The sequence below is a fragment of the Phocoena phocoena genome, chromosome 12 (assembly GCF_963924675.1).
Source record: "Phocoena phocoena chromosome 12, mPhoPho1.1, whole genome shotgun sequence".
NCBI classification, from domain to species: domain Eukaryota; kingdom Metazoa; phylum Chordata; class Mammalia; order Artiodactyla; family Phocoenidae; genus Phocoena; species Phocoena phocoena.
In genome coordinates, this window is record NC_089230.1 from 17,709,657 (window position 1) to 17,733,697 (window position 24,041).

General features: G+C 40.6%; 1 protein-coding gene across 1 annotated transcript in view; it reads right to left on the reverse strand.

The window, feature by feature from the left end:
* Positions 1–11,548: 11,548 nt before the first annotated feature.
* The window catches only part of SAMD5 (sterile alpha motif domain containing 5), a 52,671-nt gene continuing 40,178 nt past the window's right edge, over positions 11,549–24,041 (reverse strand). Inside the window, exon 2 of the mRNA XM_065889221.1 lies at positions 11,549–11,611. Coding sequence (XP_065745293.1) covers positions 11,549–11,611 — 63 coding nt within the window. The remainder of the gene's footprint in view (positions 11,612–24,041) is intronic.

Here is a 24,041-nt window from a genome sequence, read left to right on the forward strand (position 1 = left end):
CCGCGGAGCGGCTGGGCCCGTGAGCCATGGCCGCTGAGCCTGCGCGTCCGGAGCCTGTGCTCCGCAATGGGAGAGGCCACAACAGTGAGAGGCCCGCGTACAGCAAAAAAAAAAAAAAAAAAAAAATTCCAAAATGTTTATTTTTCCTCTCAGAAGGTATAAGGTGATTTCAAATGGCAAATTATTACACCTTAGGGCATGCATGGAGGAGGAAAACAATTAAAAACCAGTGTAATAAAATTAGTTTCCATTTCAAGCACCTGATATATGCAGTGTGTTTTCAGGATATGGCTAAGTACTCACAAATAATCACTTTTATAAATCTAAGGATACCGAGAATGAAAGAGGTGAAATAAATTTCCTAAGGAACTTAAAAACTCTCTGAGTCTTAGTATCCTCATCTGTAAAATGGAGCAGTAGCAGCAATTACTTTATTGGGTTATTATAAGAATTAAATGGAATTTGTATATACCTTGCTCTGACCAGTGAAAGCACTTGGTGTTTTTTCACCAAGGCCACTCAGTAGGGAGTTTGGTATTCCTTTCTTCCTGGTCCCAAGGCCCCACCTTCTTTCTGCCACACCACCCATAATACTCTGAGCACAAGGAATGGAAGCCTAAGAGCTCCTGAAGACATTTAGAAACTTCAAATATTTTAACAGGTCCTAAATTTTAAAGGTCAAATAGTAAATTATGGGGCTCCCCTGGTGGCGCAGTGGTTGAGAGTCCGCCTGCCGAAGCAGGGGACACGGGTTCGTGCCCCGGTCTGGGAAGATCCCACATGCCGTGGAGCGGCTGGGCCCGTGAGCCATGGCCGCTGAGCTTGCGCGTCCGGAGCCTGTTCTCTGCAACGGGAGAGGCCACAACAGTGAGAGGCCCGCGTACCGCAAAAAAAAAAAAAAAAGTAAATTATGAGCTGCCACTTGGAATTCTAACTACAGTATAGAGTATTTCTTACCCTGAAGCATTAGTGAGAACAAACTCCTGCTTCCAACAGTGGGCAGGTACATTGGTGCTATGATGGTTAACTCTATAATGGGGCATCATTATTAGAGGACTAAACTAAAAATTATCATTCCATGGGGGAAGGTGCTAAATTCTATAAAATAATATTTAAATCATTGTTTACAGACTCTCCATGAGCCAGAGATCCCCATGAGATACAGAATACAGTAAGCCAAATTTACCAATATGCATTATGCGACTATGGGGTAAATCGTGTCAGAGAGCCACTGGAGAATAATACTAGCACAGGCTCAACTACAAAAAAGTCAAAAGAAATTCTTATTGAGTCTAAGATAGCTACAGACAAAATTACTAATATATAATTATCAACAAAGTAGAGGAACATAAAGTAAAATGAGACAGGTGGTCTAATTTTCCTCATAACTTAACACACAAGTATATTTTGTGGATTTGAATGCACACTTTTGTCACATTTCAACAACACCAGGGCTGAGAACAATGGAGGGGGAGCTACAGCTGATGTTGACCAGCGGCTAGCGATGCAGTTGCCCCTAGGTGCATGTATGCAAACGCGGATGCCACTCCTGGTGGCACAACTGCAGAGCCGAAAGCCCACATTTCAGCTTACAAACCACTTAATGACCATTTGAAAAAAAGAATGAGACGCTGTCTGGAAACCTTCTGCAGTCAAGTAAGATCAAGATAGTACCAGCATCTAAACTCGTAGAAGGGTTTGGATGAAATCCAGAGATGACAGAGGCGCTCTCGGACAGGCTGCGCTAGCCATCTGCCTGCCGACCATGACACTGTGAGGATGGACCCGAGTGCAAAAGTGACTCAGAAGAGTCTGCCTAGAAAAATGCTGAAGGATTACCTCATACTTGCTTAACTTTACTTTTATAGTTATGTATGTCTGAGTGATAAGTCATAAACATCTATGTATAAGTTAAGTCTAAGACAGCTCTGTCAATAATTTGAAAATAAAAACCTTAATGGAAAAGCAGGATCGTGTACCAGCTGAACATTTCTTCTCAGTGGCACTGACTAGTGGTCTTACCCTTTATGGCACCTAAGACTTGCAATATATTTCACACCTTCTTCACCTTGTCTCCTGACCCCTCAAGCACTCCCTCTTTTAAGATAAACCCTACTCTCATCCTCCTACCCTCTCCTACTTCTTAATTTATGGCCCTTATGTTTGGTCTCATAATAATTTGGCCCCATAAACTGTAAATAAAGGTTAAGGGGAGAGACTTAGAGTTACACGGCTGACATTCAAATTCCGGTTTTCCCTGCTTGCTGGCTGTGTGGCCTCAGGGAAATTATCAAAAACCCGTCTTTACTTCAGTTTCCTGAGCTGTAGAGGGCAAATAATGATAACATCTACCTCATGGGGTTGTCGGGAAGATTAAAAGAGAACATACATGCAAAGTGCTTTGAACTGTCCTGGGTACCATATTAAATGTCTTTAAAGTGCTGATAACTATACGTTTTAATGTTGTTGTCTGTAATCAAGTCGAGGCGGTAAGCTTTTTTCTAACAGACCTGGAATACAATTTTAGTTCGTGAGTCACAAATTGTTCTTCAGTGTTCTGCGTCTCTACTTCCTACCTGCCAATATTGCCCACCAGATCTGTGGTAAGGACTCGTGTTCCTTCAACACAAGACCTTCTATCGGCTACAGGTTAGTTTGTTCAATTTCCACAAGACCTCTTTGAGAGGGTTTTATTAACCTCACGTTTCAGATGGCAAAACAGACCTGAAAGAGTTCAGTAACCTGACTACAGTCACTGAGCCCAGTGTGGGGAACTGGGATTTGCATCCAGGTCTTTGTGATTCCAAAGCCTTAATGTTCTTCCCTTCCTTCCACGTGATCCACACATATCAGCACAACAGAAGAAAGACAAGACATGTGACCACTGTAGAGTCACAAGTTTCCTTCTAGATCAAGTGACTGTAATTCTCAGTGCTCTCTGGGATTCAAATCCAGTCGGAACAACCCTGGAATGACTGGGTTTTTTTAATTTTTATTTTAAATTGGAGCATAGTTGATTAACAATGTTGCATTAGTTTCAGGTGTACAACAAAGTGATTTAGTTACACATATATCTATTCTTTTTCAAATTCTCTTCCCATTTAGGTTATTACAGAATACTGAGTAGAGTGTCCTGTGTTATACAATAGGTCCTTATTGGTGATCTATTTTAAATACAGCAGTGTGTACATGTCAATCCCAGACTTCCAATCTATCCCTCCCCCAACCTGTTTACATCACTCGTGGAATGACTATTCTTAAATGCTCCACTCTTTTTTTGCCTTTCTAATGGTAGAAGGTAAACATAATCTTTAGGGAAGAAATAATTATTTCCAAGGACAAAACCATAGGTCATATATTTATATTAAATATATCTAAAAGGCGGTGTGTCCAAAATGCAACAAAGAGGGAAGTTACTATTTGTAGGACAGGTTATCAAAATATCTTTGTATGTTGCCTAGTAGCACACCATACACTAGCATGCATATGATAAGTATATTAATCATAGTTTGATTAGCTTTAATCGCAAGAATAGATAGATATTTTGTAAGCTTTAATTGCAGGAATAGGTGATATCCCTCTCACAATTCAGATTAGGAAAATACAGCCAAAAGAAAATCATAATTCAAATAGTGTGCCATTTTAATACTTCCAGATGCCTTCACAAATTATAATAATTAATACATTTCAGCAAAAAAACCCTAAATGAGCATGTTAATTTTTATTTTATAAAATATTTGCATTTATAGTTTTATATAAAAGGAAACAGGAAAGCCAGAGAACTTGAATAACAACAAAACTACACCCCAAGGTGAACTTCTGATAAAAAGAAATTTGGTTTCCCGCTTCTTGGAGTGAAAGGCATGCCCTCCTTCAAACACAAAGGGCATGGAGTTCCTGCAAATTCCCTGAGACCAGGAAATGCCCTGGTAGAACCAACTGATACAACTTCAGTGTTCAGTTTCCTTAGGCACGGGAGAAAGTTCACTTGGTTCTTCATCCGTTCAACAATATTACTGAACACGCACAATGTGTCAGAAAATATACCAGAACTACGGAAGTACTAAAACGGGACTGGGGGCGAAAGAGACATGCTCACAGCCTCGGGGAGGTCATAGTAAAAAAACAGACCATGTCTCTCTGTGACTTTCTTCTAAAGGGCATGATGGTATTCACAGATACCATCTGTTTCCCAGACCTTTCACAGGGTGTGTTTAGGTAACACTGTTCACTGGACACTTTTACAGACGTGAGAGCTGCAAAGGGGTAAAAAGAAGTGGTTAGACAGCTACCCACCAAGAAAACCAAGACTGGATTGGATTCAGGGCTTCTGATTTATCAGTCAGGATTTAGAAAGAAATTAAGTGTACACTCTTCACTCAAAATGGCTATTTTTGCAAATGCTATTTTGTAGATTGATTAATTTCCAGAATGAAGTTGAAGTTAAATTGATGGAGCTCAGCGGATATAAAAGAATGCACACGGAATATATACAGTTCATGACTGGTGCTCATTTTTCAACCAAGAGACAGATGAGATTCCACAGACATCCTGTTAACGGTACATGGATATAATAAAGTAGAGAAGGTGGGCCAAAAAAGTGTCCATAATTACATGAAGGCACTCTGTCCTCAGAGTAATTCTAGGGTAGGGGAGGGAGGAAAGTAAGTTTTTCACTTAAAATTGTTCAAGATTCCTCTTTTAAATTAAAAAGTCCTCAGTGGGACAGCGTATGACCTGGAATGAGACTAAAAGGTATTCATTTTCCAGAATCAGTTGACAGACTTTAAAGGCTGCCCTAGGTCAAGCGATTTTATTATGATATAAACCATCCTACTCTTTATCAACCGCTCCTTACTCGGGATTTCTACTGCATGCTCGCATTTTCCCTTTTTTATTTTGTTTTATTTAATTAATTAATTAATTTATTTTTTGCGGGCCTCTCACTGTTGTGGCCTCTCCCATTGCGGAGCACAGGCTCCAGACGCGCAGGCTCAGCGGCCATGGTTCACGGGCCCAGCCGCTCCGCGGCACGTGGGATCCTCCCAGACCGGGGCACGAACCCGCGTCCCCCGCATCAGCAGGCAGACTCTCAACCACTGCGCCACCACGGAAGCCCTTCCCTTTTTTAAAAATGCATTTTAGTGCTGTTCACCAATATTACTGACTCTTCTATTATTGACTTTTTCGCTGACAAATCAACGAAGTCTTGAAGCATACGATTTTAGAGCTGACAGATTAGGTTTTCATACCATAATGCTGGCCCCTGCAGAACCCTGGGGCTGGTTGGAGCTTTAGTTTATGAACAAAAGTATTCTAAGGCTATGTCTTGAAGACCATGAATCTAAGTTGAAATTTAGGACAGTACAGAAACATGGGTCTTTTTTTTGAAGATGCCATATATCTTAGGTATACTTTCTAGGATCTGACATCAGACAAAAAGCTGGGATTAGAGGACCTGGGAATAACCTCGACTGTCTACCACCAGCCCAATGTCACGGCGGGTGTGCCACACACTCTAGGCTCCTTAGTGTCTTAACTACACAATTTCTCAATCCATCTAGGACATCCTCAGGTCCCTTTTCACTTCTAAAAATCAAAAATGTAGCTATTTCTTCCTAATATTTACTCCACATCTTCCTTGCTTTAAATTTACTTTCCTTTCATTTTGTATTCAGCGTGAATAAAAACAGCTATTCATCATCATCAAAACATATCACATGATGCCATTTATACAGAACCCAAAACACTATTACAAAACTTCTTTGAATTAATGTTCGGGGCTGCTTATCATGTGCTAATTATCGTGTTAAGCATTTACAAGAATTATTCCATTTGCTGAAGGTCCTGAAGGAAGAAAGTAGTAAGGCTGGGATTCAAATCTTTCCGTCTCATGACCCCTGAGATGCTGCTTACCTATAACTGAATCACAACCACCTTTGGGTGGAGATTCAGGGACTCTGGCAGCCACAGCAGGATCCCATATGGAGAAACTCCACATATAACCCCACCTACCACCTAATATACACCACGACGTCACCTCCCACTGCGGGGGGCCACAATTACTGGCACGGAATCGCATGCTATCACCCTCAGAAGTATTTTTTTAGTCAGAAGCGGGGTGGGGGGAGAAGGGAGAAAGCCACAACATACATGTATAATAAGCATCACACAAAAGCATCCAAGCAAACATCATTAAGGATTTATTTGAATTTTGCAGGCAGTGTGGGGAGCCCGGCTTTCTCCTTTCTTCTGGGTTCGCACTCTGATTTCCCATGCTAACCATAATGCTCCAGTACCATAAACATTTATATATTGTCCATTTAAGTAACGCACATACTCTGTCCCATTCATCGAAATGTAAACGATCACAAAAGAGTCAAGGCGGAAACCGCAGTGAAAGCTGTAACGTTTATTGAACAGAGGACATATGTTTGCAAATTACAGCGCTGCACAAGCACACAGTCCAGGGTTCATAATGCTGTTCCAATTCGGCTCTCCAAAGGGCCTCCTCACACAGTCCCTTTTTAAAACAGTAACTGAAAGGAAAAAGGTGTCAATTGCAGTTACATGCACAAAACCACATGGCAACTTTCATTTAGAATGAATCTCTGCTCTACTACTGAGATGGACAAAAGGTGATCCTTCAAGTCCATGCACACATTTTTGTACGGTCAGAACTTTTCAAAGAATAATGCTTTTGTAACCCATAGAGTATCTCAGGATAGTGTCGAGTTTAGCAAGCAGGGCAACAGCTTCAGTGAACAACAGAATTTCTAACATTTGCCCCAATCAATAACCTACTTTGCCCTCAAGAAATTCAACACAGTACTTCATTTTTGGAATAACAAGGGAAAATTCATCTGACAAAGGACATGATACAGAATACACCTATAAAGGGTATTTCTCATCTCAAACAATGTTTAATAGTCGACTTCTTTCCTTTTGTTCCAGCGGAAGAAAGTTTGGTCAAATTGTCAAAAAAAATACCACCAGGTTCTTGAGGTAGACTTTAACCTCCAATTTTCCTCTAAAAGTTATATTTTAACAACAAAAATTTTTTTAAAAACTTAATTTCCAGGAATTTAAACAATTTAAAACAAAATAACTATTTTTATAAGTAAAAAAAGTTATGTTGTTCCATTTTCTGAACTACCATTCTATCTTTTTTTTGCCTTTTATGGAAATATCTAAAATAGCGATCATGGAGTAGAAAGTTATTAGATTTTTTTCTCCTTAGAGATTAATAATAGAAAACTGAAGAGGATTTTCTAATCAAAGAATCTGATAGTATAAAACATCTGATGTAGGAATACTTAATTGATGACCACTGAGACTGCTAATAAGAATAAAATTCGAAAATTCTAGAAGAGAAAGCCTAGCTGATTCACTTTGCTCTGCACAACTTATCTGGTTTAATTTAAGACAGCATCTCTGATGATTTTATTCTAAGCATAAGATGCCAGCTGGTCTCTTCTAAGAACTCTGTCACCCTGCCCTTGGTCTGAATGGTGAACTGGCCACTTTAGAGGTGTAGCTGTTGCTCATTTCTTGCATATGTCTCTGGATATAATTTTCTACTCTTTATTCCTTATTCACTTTGAAATGCAGAAATCCTCCACCTGTCTGAACATGATATTTTGACACGTAATTAAATATTACATGTAAAAATTAACCATTTTGTCGAAGAATTTAATTTTCTTCAACCTTCCTTTTTATTACTGTTCAATGCCCATGCAAAGGACCTGATTCTTCATAGAGGACATTCCAGGCAGGCACTTATCTCAGTTTGCTGGCAGGTGCATCCCAGTCACTTGCGCATCTGGTTTCTCTTTGCATAGAAAAGAGTTTGCCATCCACCATCATCTGCTTCATGTCTTGGCTGGATTTATCCCAGAAAAGGCTATGGGGGAATGCCCATTTGCACTCTTAATTTGTAAATCACAGTCATAAAATCAGAGGAAATGCATATCTGCCCGTCCCTAATTTGCACACAAAATTTATAAATCTAAAGCTGTTTTAAAAAGGGGCAACTTAAAGAATACCTTTATATGTGTCTATGTGACAATTTCCCCAGACTTGAAAAATGTTGGCCTTAGCTATTCGCTCATTGTTTTTTAAAATCACATTCTTTTCATTCGATCAATAAACATTTACTCGACACCCACTATGGGCAGGCACTGTAGCTCTCCTTTATCCTTCCTAAAAGAAAGCAAAGGGCCTTATTCAGTGGGTTTAAGGCATCAATAAGGACAATTTGTGCTTGAGTCAATTTATTCTTGAGTGTTCTAGTCAGTTTTAAGGTAATCTCTTTAACATAAGAGGAAAAAAAGAAGGGAAAGGAGCAAGGCACTGCGCACCTACTATGTGTCAACACCGAGCCAAGAACTGTGTGGGTGTATGTTGCAGAATTCTTAAGCCTCTTAAGAACTAAGGGAGGGTATGTATTCTTCCCATTTTATGGACAAGGATAAAAAGCTTTGATGAGTTTAATAATTGTTCAAGATCATTTCTCATGCTACATTCTTAGCTTATGTTCTTAACAGATTCATGACAGGAAAAAGCTATCAACGTGATTCTAGAATTTGAACTCAGATCTGAGGAACTCCAAAATAAAAACTCAATGCTTATTGTTTCTGTTATTAATTTCACAACACCAAGATGCTGTGAATTTCTCTGGATTGAAAAACTGCTTGAGTACAGCCATTCTATGTTGCTGTAAATTCCTTTGTGAGGAAAGAGCCTTTAGAATCATGCATTCCCTATGCCAAGAATATGTGCGTAAAATCTTTCTTTCCTCACCTTAAAAATTTTGTTTTAAGATGAAATGAAGAAAGTGTTGCTATAATCCTCCCATTTCCTCAATATTATGAAGTAAAAGTCTGTAATTAACCTCTCTTGATGTTCTAGGAAATACAAATCAAGATAATCCTCTAGTTTTCATAATATATTTATTTGTCCCTCCGCTATTTCCTTTACCTTAAAAAATTAACGATATCATGAATATTAGATAAAAGAAAAAAACACTATGAAAAAATTACTCTTCTTAAGCTTAATTATCTCCAAATATAATTCATGGTAAGATTACTTCCTTTCTCTTATGTTTTATATTCTAACTCTTAACTCATCTTCATTTAATGCAAAAGAATTAATGGGCTTCCTTTAATATTTCTCTGCTGATTTTAAAGCTTTCCTCTAGCTTTACGTAAGAAGTCTTTAAAATCCATGGGCTATTTCACCGTTCTAGATTGTGATAGAGGATTGTTTATTTTCAAATTCCAATAGCAAACACAAAGAGAAGATTTAAATTTGGCAAAATAATTGAAGCTAGACATTATATAAATAGAAAATAAAACTTGCAATGACCAAAGAGCCCCCTTTTTGGTTGCAGTAGATTGCATCATAATGCCCACAGTGAAAATACTAGATTTTTCAGAAATCAGGTCCTCTCTAGCAACAATTCAACAAATGCATGTAAATGTACATCTGTGAAATAAACCTGCCACAGATCCTGCACCTGGAAATGAGGTCTCGAACAGGAAGCCATTTATTATCACAATAAATTATATCTATAATTTAGACCCCCACTCCTTAAAAAAAAAAAAACCGGGCTTCCCTGGTGGCGCAGTGGTTGAGAGTCCGCTTACCGATGCAGGGGACACGGGTTCGTGCCCCGGTCTGGGAGGATCCCGCGTGCCGCGGAGCGGCTGGGCCCGTGGGCCATGGCTGCTGGGCCTGTGCGTCTGGGGCCTGTGCTCCGCAGCAGGAGGGGCCGCAACAGTGAGAGGCCAGCGTACCGCAAAAAAAAAAAAAAAAAAAAAAAAAAACCTAACTTGGAAATTATAAAGACTCACTTGGGAAAAAAAAAATGATGAAAGGTTGATCGGCGTATAATTCTTACAAAACTGCAAGCAGTATTTTTTTAAACATGTAGTTTAAAAGACAACGTATACATGCTTTTAGAGCTTAATTCCCTTGCATTTGTACTTAAGAATGAGACTGACTTTACCCGGTATCTAAATTAATCTCTAGAAGTAGCTAAACCATGTCAACCTTAGATTTTTAAAGCAGTATTGTGATTAAAATAGCCCTTGGAGACCTTAACTGCCTACCCATTCCCATATGCACCAGGAAGAAATGAATGTACATCTACCTCTTTTTCTCCGAGGGTTCCTACTCTTGAGCATTACAATGTGATGTAAGCTTCAACCTCTTTTGTACTTCTAAGTAGTGCAGGGAAGGTTCTGGAATACAGTACTGCCTAGCTGCTCTCAGAATCTGTCTGACCATGGAGCTTGCTGCATGTCTAGATCTCTTTTGATGATCTCCTTTTAACTAAGTTTTGGTGTCTGGTCAACATGACTGCATTTTCTAAGCAGAAAAGAAAACTGCCAACATCCAAAGGCAAAAACAATAGGAATTAGAAGAACTCCAGATTCATCTTAATTTCTTCCTCCCACCTCCTTCTACTCTCCTTTTTGGCTGTGGTTATACAGGGCTCTTAATGTCCACTGCCACGGCCCACCTCTCTGCCCCCTCCCCCCCCACCAAAGGCCTGAAATCAGAATCTGGGGAGGGAATCTGGGCCATGGCAGTGTCCAGGGCTGAGGAAAACTGGCCATCCAGTCACACAGCTGGCCCTTGCTCCATGTACATCAGAGTAAGACACTCTTACAGGTCCTAACACTCAAATTCAGCCAGATGAAACTTAAAAAGAGAAGTTAGAAAAAAGTTTCTTCCTTTGCAGATGTTCCTGAATTTGTCACCTTTATCATTGTACCTACATATGAAATAACTATATAAAGCACCTTAAAATAAGAATTCCTTCACCAAACTATTCTATAGAGAATTATATAAAATACTTCACCTATGAAAACAGTCCTATATAAAGCGAAAAAATATGTTAAAATACAAAATTAAAATGACTATTCTCGGGCTTCCCTGGTGGCGCAGTGGCTGGGGGTCCGCCTGCCGATGCAGGGGATGCGGGTTCGTGCCCCGGTCCGGGAGGATCCCACGTGCTGCGGAGCGGCTGGGCCCATGAGCCACGGCCGCTGGGCCTGCATGTCCGGAGCCTGTGCTCCGCAACGGGAGAGGCCACAGCAGTGAGAGGCCCGCGTTAAAGGCTAATTTGGAAATGATGTAATTTCTAGCTATTGCCAGAAATCTTTTCGTCTTGTATTACCACTTAAAATTAGTCAGTACCCAAATGCCTTAGCCAACCTCACTTATTTGCAGCAAGAATTCACAGTACCGAGGGCAGAATCCCAAAATATGTAGAAGACTGTATCTCACAATGGTGTGTCTTTAAAAAATGAACTCAGTACTTCTTTATGTGTGATATTTCACTGCCTTTTGTCTAGCTATTATGAGTTCGTTACCCAGTGTACTAAGTTGATTATTCCAGAATTTTTCCAAGCAAAAAGTTAGGCTGATGAGTATTTCCAGGGTCATCATCCATTTCCCTTTTTGAAAGAAGGCTCTAAATATGCCCTTTTCCAGTCTTCAGGCATCTCATCAGTCCTCCACGAGTTCTCAAAAATGATATCTAGCGGTTCTGTGATGACTTCGGCCCATTCATTAAGAACTCTAGGATGGCAGCCATTGGGACCTGTGGATTTGAACATATCGGGGTTATTTAAGTTCTCCTTTACCCATTCTTCCCCTAGTCCATCATGGATTCCTGCTCCAATTTTTAAGTCATACTTGTCCCTTTCTGGTTACCACATGGACTTCTGAAAACTAGCTTTCAGTCTCTGCTTTTTATCTGTCAATTTTCTCTTTGAAGCTAATAAGAGAAAAATGTATTTTATTCTTCTCAAGCCTATGTTTTGTTTAAAAAAAAAAAAGGTCTACTTCTCTTTCCTTTCATGTTTCTTATAAGAAAAGGAAAGTTAAAGAGCGATAAATAAATAAAAGTATATCTTGTAATAGTTTGCCTTCCTTAAATCACATCACTGAATTCTACATTCTGGCAGCCTTAGTCATAGGTAACAGTCAACATACTGCTAAACATTTCAAAGGCTACCTAGCTCGTGCTCAGAGGGTACATATCTATCCAGCTTGTCTTTGCAAGTGCTAATTCAAAATGTACCTTCCAAAATAAAAAAAGATTCACAATCATCTTTAATCATGATTTGTATGCACGTAACTTTAACACATAGGCATTTAAAAAGCATAGTTGTGCATGAACTGGAAAGAGATGAAGAAGGATTTCTTACAAACAGTAACCTAGTTGAATTCATCTGCTATTGTGTGGTCATCTGCACCAGTGTTCTGGGATTGATATTACACTCATTATCTCCAAGCTCTGATCCGTGTTGACAGTTTTAACCCCTTCGTGGTCACCATGATTCCTCCAAAATTGAAAGACAGCAACAGATTACAGTTTCCTGCCCATCTGTCATAGTTATGCCCTGGGCCTAGAATCCCTTGACAGATCGAGAATGGACAAAGGAGAAGAAGGAAAAAAGAAGAGTGCAAAGGAAGAATGAGGATGCCTGGATCTCTCCTATGATTTTTGATATGACAGGCAGGCTGTGCTGCTTGGATTCAACGATTTTCTTGTTGCTGTTTTTTAACTGGAAAAGCTTCTGGAAATGGTTGAATCAATTTTGCTCTCTTTTGTTTTTGTTTTGTTTTGTTTTTCTAGTCTATATCTCTCCAGTGGTACCCCCAGTTTTATCTCTTGCAAAAAAAATCATATTGCAGGCATTATTAAGACTTTTAAGAAACAATTCTGCATATTTCTCTAGGGCATAATAATTTGTTTTAGCATATGCCATCTTCACCCTTGCTCAAACCTGCCGATGGCAATATGTTAACTAATATGTCACCATTAATTACTTTGGGTAATATCATTCGGCAGTTGCATCTAAATGGATAGGAAGTATTACTAGCCATGCTCAGGAAGTTTTTTTCTCCAGAAAATCAAGCTGTTTTCAGGCCTTTTTCGCCCCTGTAAGACCAAGTAATAATATCTTACTACTCACTAATATATTCACATAGTCACTCAGATAAACCCATACCCAAGCCAATCAATGCCTCCATGAAAACCAAACTCCTGTTATAAACTATGTAAAAGTAATGTTCAATCTGTCTTGACAAACTAAGTTTTTTTTTTTTTTTTTTGAGGGGGGAGTGATCAAAGTTACCTTAACATGAAGAAGGCAAAACTGTTTCATTTTTAATGCTCTAATGAATGAATGAATGAAAAAGCATTGCAACAAAAATTGTATTTGCTATAGAGTGCAAGCTAACTTGCTATTTCTATCTGAAAAACCAGAAAGAGCCTCAGGTTACAGCATTAGGGTTACTAAGACCTCAGGAAGACTACAGCTGAATTCTGAAGGGGTCACAAAGGAAGGAGGCAGCATCTTGAGGACATTCTTATTAAAATGATTCTCAGATGTCTGCATGGCACCTGACAGGCTCTGTCTGAAGTCAGCAAGATGACCTTGTCTACTGTTAAAGGTCATTTTATTCCAGGAACCTGTGGAAATAAAGAAAACGCCTTTGTACAGACTATCATCTAGTAAACGGGCAGACACCCTCCACCTTAAACTTATCTAAGGATGTGGACCACGAAGTCATTCACAAATCTAGCATCAACCTAACAGCCTCGGAAACCTCTTGTGTCTTTGGTTCAACAAAAATAAATCGCATTCATTAAACAAGCCCAGCCTTGCAATTTGCTACTTTTCATTCTTTGGGGAGGGGGTGGGAGGCAAACAGGATTTCCACAGTTGGGTCATGGAGAGTTTCAAGATGTGACAGCAGTCGCAGAGAACAGTAATTAGCTGAGCACATGGTGCTTCGTGATCATAGGAAACGTGAGTAATTTCCATGCTAGGAAGGCTCCTTGGAGCTCTGGCGCCTGGCATGCATTGTGACATCCCAGATCCTTTTCCTTACAGACCACAGTCCTCAAGCCGAATAGAAATGAACAGATGTTCACAACTCTGACTAGCTTTAAGGAGATAACTGCTAGAAATACGTCTTATGGGCAAACAAGCATCATTTCACAGAGCTGCTCCTACCACCTCACATTTTTTCCTTTCATTTTCCCCCCTAAATAATCCGGCATAATCCTACAAAGAAAAAAGCCCTTTCTTCACTCCACCAAGAAAAATAACAATCTGTTTATATGTGTTTACAGCCTTCTTTGGATATGACTAGGCTGACTTAACGAATCATGAAAGGAATTGCCTCAAACCTGGTCCTTTCTCAAAATTCATAAAAGTCAACCTCTGGACCAATAAATAGCAAGTTATATTTTTGGTTCTACTAATGCTCCTGAAGTTTTCCTGTTTCTAAAGTTTGTAAAAATTGAATGCCAGCAGTTTGTAATATGCCAAATTATTATCTATGTCTACGGAAACATTACTAAAAGGTTTATACTCTGGTTTGGCCTAATTCTTCCCCAATCTGCCTTTGAGCCCACTCTCAGATAGTCCTACATCAGGGCCATACAAACCTAATTCTTGGGCTGAACTGTGACTTTTATTTGCTCTAAGCTCTTATGGGGGATGGGAGGGGTACAGGGACAGTCTTTCATTTCACAGATACTTGGCAATTCTAATCTATGTTAGAGTTCCAATCTGAGAAACAGAAGGGGTGGGCAGGGGTGCAGAAAAAGTTATTTAAGGAATAAAGAAACTATTATCCTGTGGTTAAAAATTAAATGTTACGAGATTACGTTTTCTTTTTTCTCAGTTGATTATTCTGATTTTTAACTGGCTTCCAGTCTGTTGCTCTTTTCAGCTTGTGATTTTCCCCCTAATTAAAAGGCAATCAGAGTTATATGCAGGCTAAACCATTTAGAAGTTATTTCTCTATTGTGATATTAGGTTAAAGGATGTAGCTCCATTGCAGATGTAGAACCAATAAATTCTCCACATGTGGTGGCTGAGATAAAAAAAATAAAACTGGTGACTGTACAATAACAGGCCATGCAATTCCCTTGGGGGGGCGGGGAGGGAGGGGGACGACTCTCTCACAGGAAAGAATTAATAAAGAACAGTGGTGCAAATGCTGCCTTCTCTCCTCCTGGATGGCACAAGGCACACAAATCTGAACCTTTGGGTGGTTGGTGATAAGACAAGATTTTTTAACACCTAACTTTCTCAACATTCAGCCATGTCACACTACTTATTGTTATGGAACCAAGGAAGGTTGGTAATTTGATAAGAGACCAGGGAGGTGGGCGGGTGTAAATACAGCCTCATTTTAGCTGTAAATTTCTCCAAAGGCAGAAACCACATTTTACACTTCTTTCTATCTGCCTCGGGAATATTATATATAGCGTGTCACACACTTCTACTGCTGATTGATTCAACTGTCCACAGTATAATTTTTACATACAATTTCTCAGTAAACGAAGTTGCTATTGAGAAATGTTAGTCTAGCAAGTCAGATAGGAGTATAGTTTCCTTTGCCTACACAACAGAGAATAAAATAGCAATATGTTCACTAAACCCTTCTGCATCTTCACAGTCATCTTTCAGTTCGTCGAAAGGCCTCTGGGGGCGGGGGGGGGCACCTCTCAGCTGCTGGGAAGGCTGAGGCTGCCTCCCAGCCCCCAGTAGGCTGGAGGATGCAATGTTACGTTACACAATGAGCTGGCATATATGTCCTTTTTTTCTACAGGGGTTTTACAGGGTAGGTTTCCAGGGATTCTATAGAAAAATGTTTGGCCTGCTCCAGAATGATCCACGTATATTTTCTTTTTCTGACTTTAAACACAAGTACCCAGACGCATTATAAACCATTCTGTACAACTATCCTGCCTCCATCTATGGTGTGTACTTGGTAAGTACTGATTTACTATCTAATTCCCGGAACAAATTAAACAGGCTATAATAAACTGAACAGCTTCTCGCCACCTTCTCTGGACCCACAAGAGTTCTAAGCTTCACTCAGGACTGAATCTGCAGGTTTTAAGCAAATGGAAAGTATACTGGAGAGGATGGAAATTTTCCTACCCCTTATTATTCAGAAAACTCTCAGGAACAAATTCAGAGGTTAAAAGACAAAAGCGTCTTTATTTATGCTCTCCTCAGGGCATTCACCGATTTTATAATTTTTCCAACTGAATAGCTATGTAAATTCCCGATTTCTTAAAACCCCTTTGTTATAGTCATCGTTGACATATTCTGAATATGCTAAATTCCCCCCACGCGGAGGGTAGCCCAAGGGCTGTGGTCGGCCAGTGGCAGCAAACTCCAGGAGACCAGGCTTCAGAGGCCCGGGACCTCCTCACTGCCCAGAGTTGGGTCATGTCTTATCTCTACCAGGAAGAAATGATCAGGAGTTTAACTGTTGGGAATTCTGAATTCTTCATTCAACAATTTTACAATAATTAACAGCTGGTCACAACATGAAACTGGGGCTAGGTCACCACACTTTCAAGAAGTTTAATAGTACTGTTACGGAGGCAAAATAGTAGCTGGAGGGGACAGTGCTTTTAAGAACAAAGAGGGATTCCGAGCATGTTTACAGATGGAGTGGAAGGATTCCATGGAGAGAGACCAAATGCAAGAAAATAAAGGCATAATTATGGACCATAATTATGACTAGGGCCGAGGGTAGATACCCAGAGGAGGGATTAGTCTTAGAGGGGAGAGAGGCAATTCCTCATCAGAAACAGAGGGAAAGAAGAACAGATGGGCAAGGACGTCAACATACTTTGAGATGAAGGAGAGAGGGAGGGAGGTAGCTCGTGCAACTGACTTGCAGTTCTCAGGAACGACCTAGCCAAGGTCATCTGCAGAAGGGGAGGTGAGAGAGGAGCAAGGGTACAGTTTTAAGGTGCCCAGAGGCAGTAAGGGAGGCCTGAACTGGGACATGAAATCAGTTTGACAGCTGCAGGAGGGCAGATTCAGCTGGGCTGGCCTGCATAGAATTACAGTGAAATGAGCTTTTAGAGTTTTTCTGTATTGTGCTTCAAAGTCTCCAAATACTACCCAAAATAGGGATCAAGACACGGGCCTGGAAATGCGCAATACAAGTCCAGAATAGAAATAATGACAAGTGCTACAGTGTGTTGTATATGAGTGTTCTGTCTTCCAGTAAAGCTCTTTAAGGCATATTCGATATGCCTTTGAATGAAACAGTGCCGTTGATGACTAGCTTGGTCTGTTTGGGCTGCTGTAACAGAACACCACAGATGGGCTGGATTATAAACAACAGAATTATTTCTCACACTTCTGGAGGCTGGGAAGTCCAAGGTCAAGGTGCCCACAGGGTCAGTGTCTGGTGAGCCCATCTTCCTGGTTCACAGACAGCACCTTCTCACTGGGTTCTCACAAGGAGGAAGGGGCAAGAGAGCTCTTAGGTCTCTTTTATTAGGGCATCAATCCCTCCCTGAGGTCTTTACTCTCATAATCTAATCACCTCCCAAAGGCCCCACCCCCAAATACCATCACATTGGGGATTAGGTTTCAACATATGAATTTTGAGACATAGACATTCAGTCTATAGCATCATCTGTCTCTAACCAGGCTCCCTGGCTACCCATTTAAGGGTTTCTCACCTCTCTGTCCCTCCCTGTCTCCTTCTCTCTCATCTACATACTCACAGTAAAATCATCCTTTATTATGTACTAATGGTGCTTGAAACGACCATTAACACTAACCTGCTAACTCTGATTACAATTATCATTAATGTAATTACCATCCACTGTAGGTTTATAGTACATATTACAATTATTACTACATGCCTACCCCGCCAACAGTAAACAGCTACGAACAGTAACTGAGCGACCTTCTTCTGTGCCAGGCACTGTGCTAAGGACACGGTATATTTAAACATAATCTCCTTTACTGCTTACCACAAGCCAGCATGATGGCTATCATGGACTCAGTTTTACGCATGGGGAATCTGAGGCTTTAAAGTGTAGATACCCTGAGAGGGTCAAAGAGCTAATCAGTGGCAGAGCAGTCCTGTCCCACAGCAATGCCCAACCTTGTAAAAGCATGTCTGCACTCCCCATCATTTTTGTTTTTATTTATTTATTTTGGTCCGTGCAGCATGCGGGATTTCCTTGACCAGGGATGGAACTTTGTGCGTCCTTCAGTGGAAACGCAGAGTCCTAACCACTGGACTGCCAGGGAATTCCCCCCATCATTTTTGACTGTGAATGTATAGTAGTTAAATAGCATCCTCCAAAACTCACATCCACCTGAAACCTCAGAATGTGAATTTGCAAATACAGCCTTTGCAGATTGTTTAAACTCTGGAGATGAAATCATCCTGGATTTAGGGTGGGCCCTAGATGCAGCCACTGGTGTTCTTTTAAGAAGAGGAGAAGACACAGACACACACCGAGAAGAAGGCCACGTGAAGACAGAGGCCAAGAGCGGAGTAATGCAGCTACAAGCCCAGTAATGCCAGGAACCACCAGAAACTGGGAGGGGCAAGGGAGAATTCTCCCTTCGGGCCCTTAGAGGGAGCATGGCCCCCCCAAACTGTGATGTCATACTTCGGACTCCAGAACTGTGAGAGAGTAAACGTCTGTTGTTTGAAGCCACTCAGTTTGTGGTACTTTGTACAGCAGCTCTCATAAACTAATATGGAATCCTTTCACAGAAATACTTAATTTCTCAAATGCTCTTGGGAGTATTTTTAATCACTCCATCATTTTTAGCAATACATGCAAATGTGATTTTAGGCAAAAGGTATTTTATTTTTATTCAGGATACAAAATGTTGCCATAATGCTTACTTAGACATTATATCTAATGTCATTCATAATATATAAGAACATTTTAATTTTGTCCTATTAAATAAATGATGCAAACTGTTATATGATTTGTAAAAAATACATTAAAAACTATATGCTGTGTTTATGCATCCTCCATGTATATTAAGATGCAGACTGAGATTTAACTATTTCCTACAGCATCAAAAATAGAAAATAATCAGGGCTTCCCTGGTGGCACAGTGGTTGGGAATCCGCCTGCCAATGTAGGGGACATGGGTTCGAGCCCTGGTACGGGAGGATCCCACATGCCGTGGAGCAACTAAGCCCGTGCGCCACAACTACTGAGTCTCCCTGCGCTCTAGAGCCTGCGAGCCACAACTACTGAAGCCCGCGTACCTAGAACCCGTGCTCCGCAACGAAGAGGAGCCCCCCTCGCCGCAACTAGAGAAAGCCCATGCGCAGCAACAAAGACCCAACTCAGCCAAAAAATAAATAAATAAAAAGATTGGCTTATGATGTTTAAAAAAAAAAAAATGAAAGAAAATAATCAGCAGTTGGGATGATTGCTTTCATTTTGCTTGATGTCCACTAGTTTATTTACTTGAATATTTATGATTTGCTTTAAGTTGCAAGACCAGAGGGAAGGTTACAGTGACTGTCTGTAAGCATTTCTCTACAAATAACACGCTATATACATGACATTTTTATTTCCAATAAGTTAAAATTGAATGTAAACACCAGTATTTTTCTGTTTTGATATCAGTTATTGAAGAATGTGAGTTTAATGTGTAATGTAAGCATATCTGAACTCTAATGAAGCTCTCATTTTACAGAGGAAAATATTTAAATAATTTTCATTGATATACTTGAAGATATATAATGAAACAGTTACTATTCCCAACCTGGAAAACTTTCTTGACTCTTTTGACAGCTCAGAAACCTCCAGCTAGATAACATGGCAGTTTCTATATTAGCAGTTCTCAAACATTTGTTTCCAGGAGCAAACTGCATTTTTAAAAAAACACTGAAGATTCCAAAGAGCTTTTGTTTATAAGGGTTATAATTATCGACATTTACCTATTTGAAACTGCAACTGAGAAATGTTTAAAATACTTATTTAATTCATTTAAAAATTAAAATAGTACATGTACCATGTTAACATAACATTTTTATTAAAAATAAATCTATTTCCCCCAAAATTAATAATAAGCATGACATTGTTTTGCATTTTTGCATATCTCTTTAATGGCTAGTTTTATAGGCTACTGAGTTCTCATATCTTCCACGCTTGAACTGTGACAATATGTTGTCTTAGTTGAAATACATAAAGGAAATCTGTGCCACTAGAAAAAGGAAAATATTTTAATAGCTTTTTAAGATAGATAATTGTAGATATTCTTTTGCTACCATGCCAAAATTTGACAACATATAGATTCTTAAGTCAGTTACCATGTGAAATCTGAAACCGTATCAATGAACTTTTTGTACTCCATCAACTACATGAAAATCTTTGGTCTGTCTCCTACTATTAACAGATCTCTTGTTATACGTGATTTGGCAACATCATGCATTAATCATTTGGAAAATATTAGGTTCCTGAGCTATACAGATCTTCTAAATGTTAACACATATTGTCATTCAATATCAAAAAAGTAACATTTGTTACTATCACCACCCAGCTCATCAAAAAAGCCTTCAAGTCTTGGGAAACTGTCAAGCTCACTGTGGCAGACACAAGTTTTTTTTTTAATGTAATTTTTACTTGAATATTCAAATTTTACCATTAACAAATAGTATCCATTACTTTTCTTGAAATATTAGGTTCACTTTACTCACTTTCAAGAAATTTAGCTGCTGGGACTTCCCTGGCAGTCCAGTGGTTAAGACTCTGGGCTTCCAATGCAGTGGGTGCGGGTTCAATCTCTGGTTGGGGAACTAAGATCCCACATACCACGCAGTGTGGGCAAAAATAAAATAAAATAAATATTAAAAAAGAAAGAAATTTAGCTGCCAAATACCCAATAAGTAACCACAAATTGTTCCTCAGTTGTTCTTCTAAGGCAAAATGCTGTTCCATGACTAAAGCAGCTAGTTCAGCTAGTAACTTAACAGCAGAAGTGGTTAGTGAGGAGACAAGTTTCACATGCACTTCCATTTGCAACAGAAGTCTTTGTGAGTAGTTCTCATTTTGTCACACAGAATATCAAAAAAAAAAAAATGTACTCAAAGGTTGAGAATTTAATAAACTTACGAATTTCTACTGCCTCATCAAGGATATTTTAAGGAAAACAGCTATTTTTTGGCATGTGTGCAGGTGATGAATGCCATAAGCACTAATGCAGTTTGATGCCACTGCCTTGATTGGCACTAATGTGCCAGCATTTTTACCCACTGTGGCTTTTGTGCCACCAACGCAAATGTCCACAAGGCGAAAAAGGCAAATAATGTTACAGTATTGTTATGAAATAATTATTATCTCAAAGACCCCTGGGACCCCCAAGGATCTGTGGACCACACTTTGAGAACCACTGTCTAAACCACTTCTAGATGGTACAGGCCACAAAATCAGCACCAGGAGATCTCAGACCAACTCATCAGTCTGGAATATAATTCTTCCCTTTGAAATAACTCCTTCCTAACAATCGCTCTGTATTTACCCTCCTGGCTCCCCACCTGCCTCAGTCCCATGAAACCAGAAAGTCTGTAGCCTTCCTGCCATGAAGGTGAGTTGACTCTCCTCCTGTCAGGAGAGGGTTTGCAAAGGTAGCTGGGCTGGCTAGGGGGGGAAATCCTTCTCGGAGGGACAGTGCTTGCCAGATTTGACGAAAGCAAGGGCTTTTCATGTGACTTAGGCAATTCTGATCAAAAATAACCCGTGGTCTCTTGGCATCCAGTCCCAGACCCCTGAACACTGAAGCGTGGCCTCCACTGGGCCTTAACCTCACCTGCCAAATTGGAATGGGCAGGGAAGCAAGACAACTGTCATAATCCTTTTTAGCAATTCCTTGGAAAGCACATTTGCATGTATAGTGGCAGCCAGAGTGAAGCACTACCCAGGGGATCTGTGCTGTTTTCCATTACTCTACCTCTTCTCTGGTTTTGGCAGGGGAAAAGAGGGACATTTTTTTTTTTTTTTTTTTTTTTTTTTTTTGCGTTACACAGGCCTCTCACCGATGTGGCCTCGCCCGCTGCGGAGCACAGGCTCCGGACGCGCAGGCTCAGCGGCCATGGCTCACGGGCCCAGCCACTCCGCGGCACGTGGGATCCTCCCGTACCGGGGCACGAACCCGCGTCCCCCGCATCGGCAGGCGGACTCTCAACCACTGCGCCACCAGGGAAGCCCAAGAGGGACATTTTTAAATGTCTCAAGAAAGCCACAAGCTCTGATGCCATCATTCTGGGTCTTAAGGACCATCAGCTAATTGCTTTAAAGAAACAGCACTGGGCTTCCCTGGTGGTGCAGTGGTTAAGAATCCACCTGCCAATGCAGGGGACACGGGTTCGATCCCTGGCCCAGGAAGGTCCCACAGGCCACCAAGAAACTAAGCCAGTGTGCCACAACTACTGAGCCTGCGCTCTAGAGCCCACGAGCCACAACTACTGAGCCCATGTGCCACAACTACTGGAGCCCACGCGCCTAGAGCCCGTGCTCTGCAACAAGAGAAGCCACCGCAATGAGAAGCCCGCGTACCGCAAGGAAGAGTAGCCCCCGCTCGCCACAACTAGAGAAAGCCTGCACACAGCAACGAAGACCCAATGCAGCTAAAAACAAAAAAAAAAAGAAAAGAAAGAAAGAAAGAAACAGTACTTATGAAGTCATCTGAATAATCCTCAAGATGCTGGCCTTGTCCAAATAAACTCTGAGGACGTGTAAATGGGTTACCTGAAGCAGCAAAATATGTAAATAGGACTGAGTTTCATCATACACTAAAGGTCTTCACCACACACACACTTGCTGTTATGAAGTGACACTTCTAGAAGGTTTGGGAGCAAAACCCAAATCGCAGCCCTTCACATGGTTACAGTTCAAGGTAGCCTAATGTCACTGTGTCCAGAGTGAGCCCAGAGTGACTCTTTGTGTGTGTGTGTGTGTGTGAGAGAGAGAGACAGAGAGACAGAGAGACAGAGAGACATTGAGGGTTGGGGGTGGGGAATGGAGGACACCTGGGTCTACCTCCTCAAACCAAACCAGCCTATCCTCCAGGTATCCTCAGCAGTCAGTGCATCCCTTCCTGCCAGGACAGAAGTGAAAGCCCCTGGCGGGAAGCAGTGCAGGGCTAGAGACCCATCCTCAGACTCTGGAAGGAAACCCCAGGTTTACTACTTTCTGGATGGGTGGCCTTGGGCACATTACTTAACCTAACTGCTCTGTGCTTCAGTTTCCCATCTGAAATGAGAACAACAGTGGTACCATTTCAGAGAGCTGTTATGAGGATTAAACGAGTTAACATTTGCAAGACTGTTTAGAACAGTATCTGGCACAGTGTAAGCCTATATAAGTGGATGTTTCTTCTAACACGTACCCCATAAAAGGCATGGAATTCTATTTCTTCATTCAATCACTGAGTGATATAAACCCACCCCTAAGGAGGCATAGATACTTAGGCACATTTTCAGAACAAAAACATAATGGATGTGCGGCAACATTATTAAGTTAGTCATCCACAAATGTTATTAGAATAAATCATGAATAGTGTGTATGCTTTAAGCACTGTCTAGCCATTAAGTTTGAAAAATTTCATTTAGCTTTGTGAAGCATGCCCTATAGGACATAACCGCCATAGCAGTCGTTCTCAGCTTGTTCAAGCATAAAGACCCCTTTAATTGTTTTAAAACGTAAGTCACACACCCCCCGCCACAGGGCGTGTGTGAGTGCACGCATCCACACACACACACACACACACACGCACAAAAGAGAGTAACTTCACTATTAAATTCTTCTTACTTTCCTACCACTCTTTGAGAAAAACTGTTGCTTTAAAAGTGATCAAGAATGTAAGAATACCTTCAAATAAATGTATATGAAACAGATTATTTATGTACAGATCCACTGAGGGTAGTTAGCACCCAAGTAGGTTCCAACTGTTTTTTTTTTGGCTACACCGTGCAGCTTGTGGGATCTCAGTTCCCCAACCAAGTATTGAACCAGGGATTCCACAGCTGTGAAAGCCCAGAATCCTAACCAGTAGGCCACCAGGGAACTTGGTTCCAAGACTCCTGTATTAATTCCTCAAGGGTCTGGGTTTCTCAGATCAGAAGTCGCTTTCACAGAGGAATGGAATCATCAGAAACTAAGATCGTGTTCTTGAAGAAATTCAAATATACTAAAATAAAAGTTG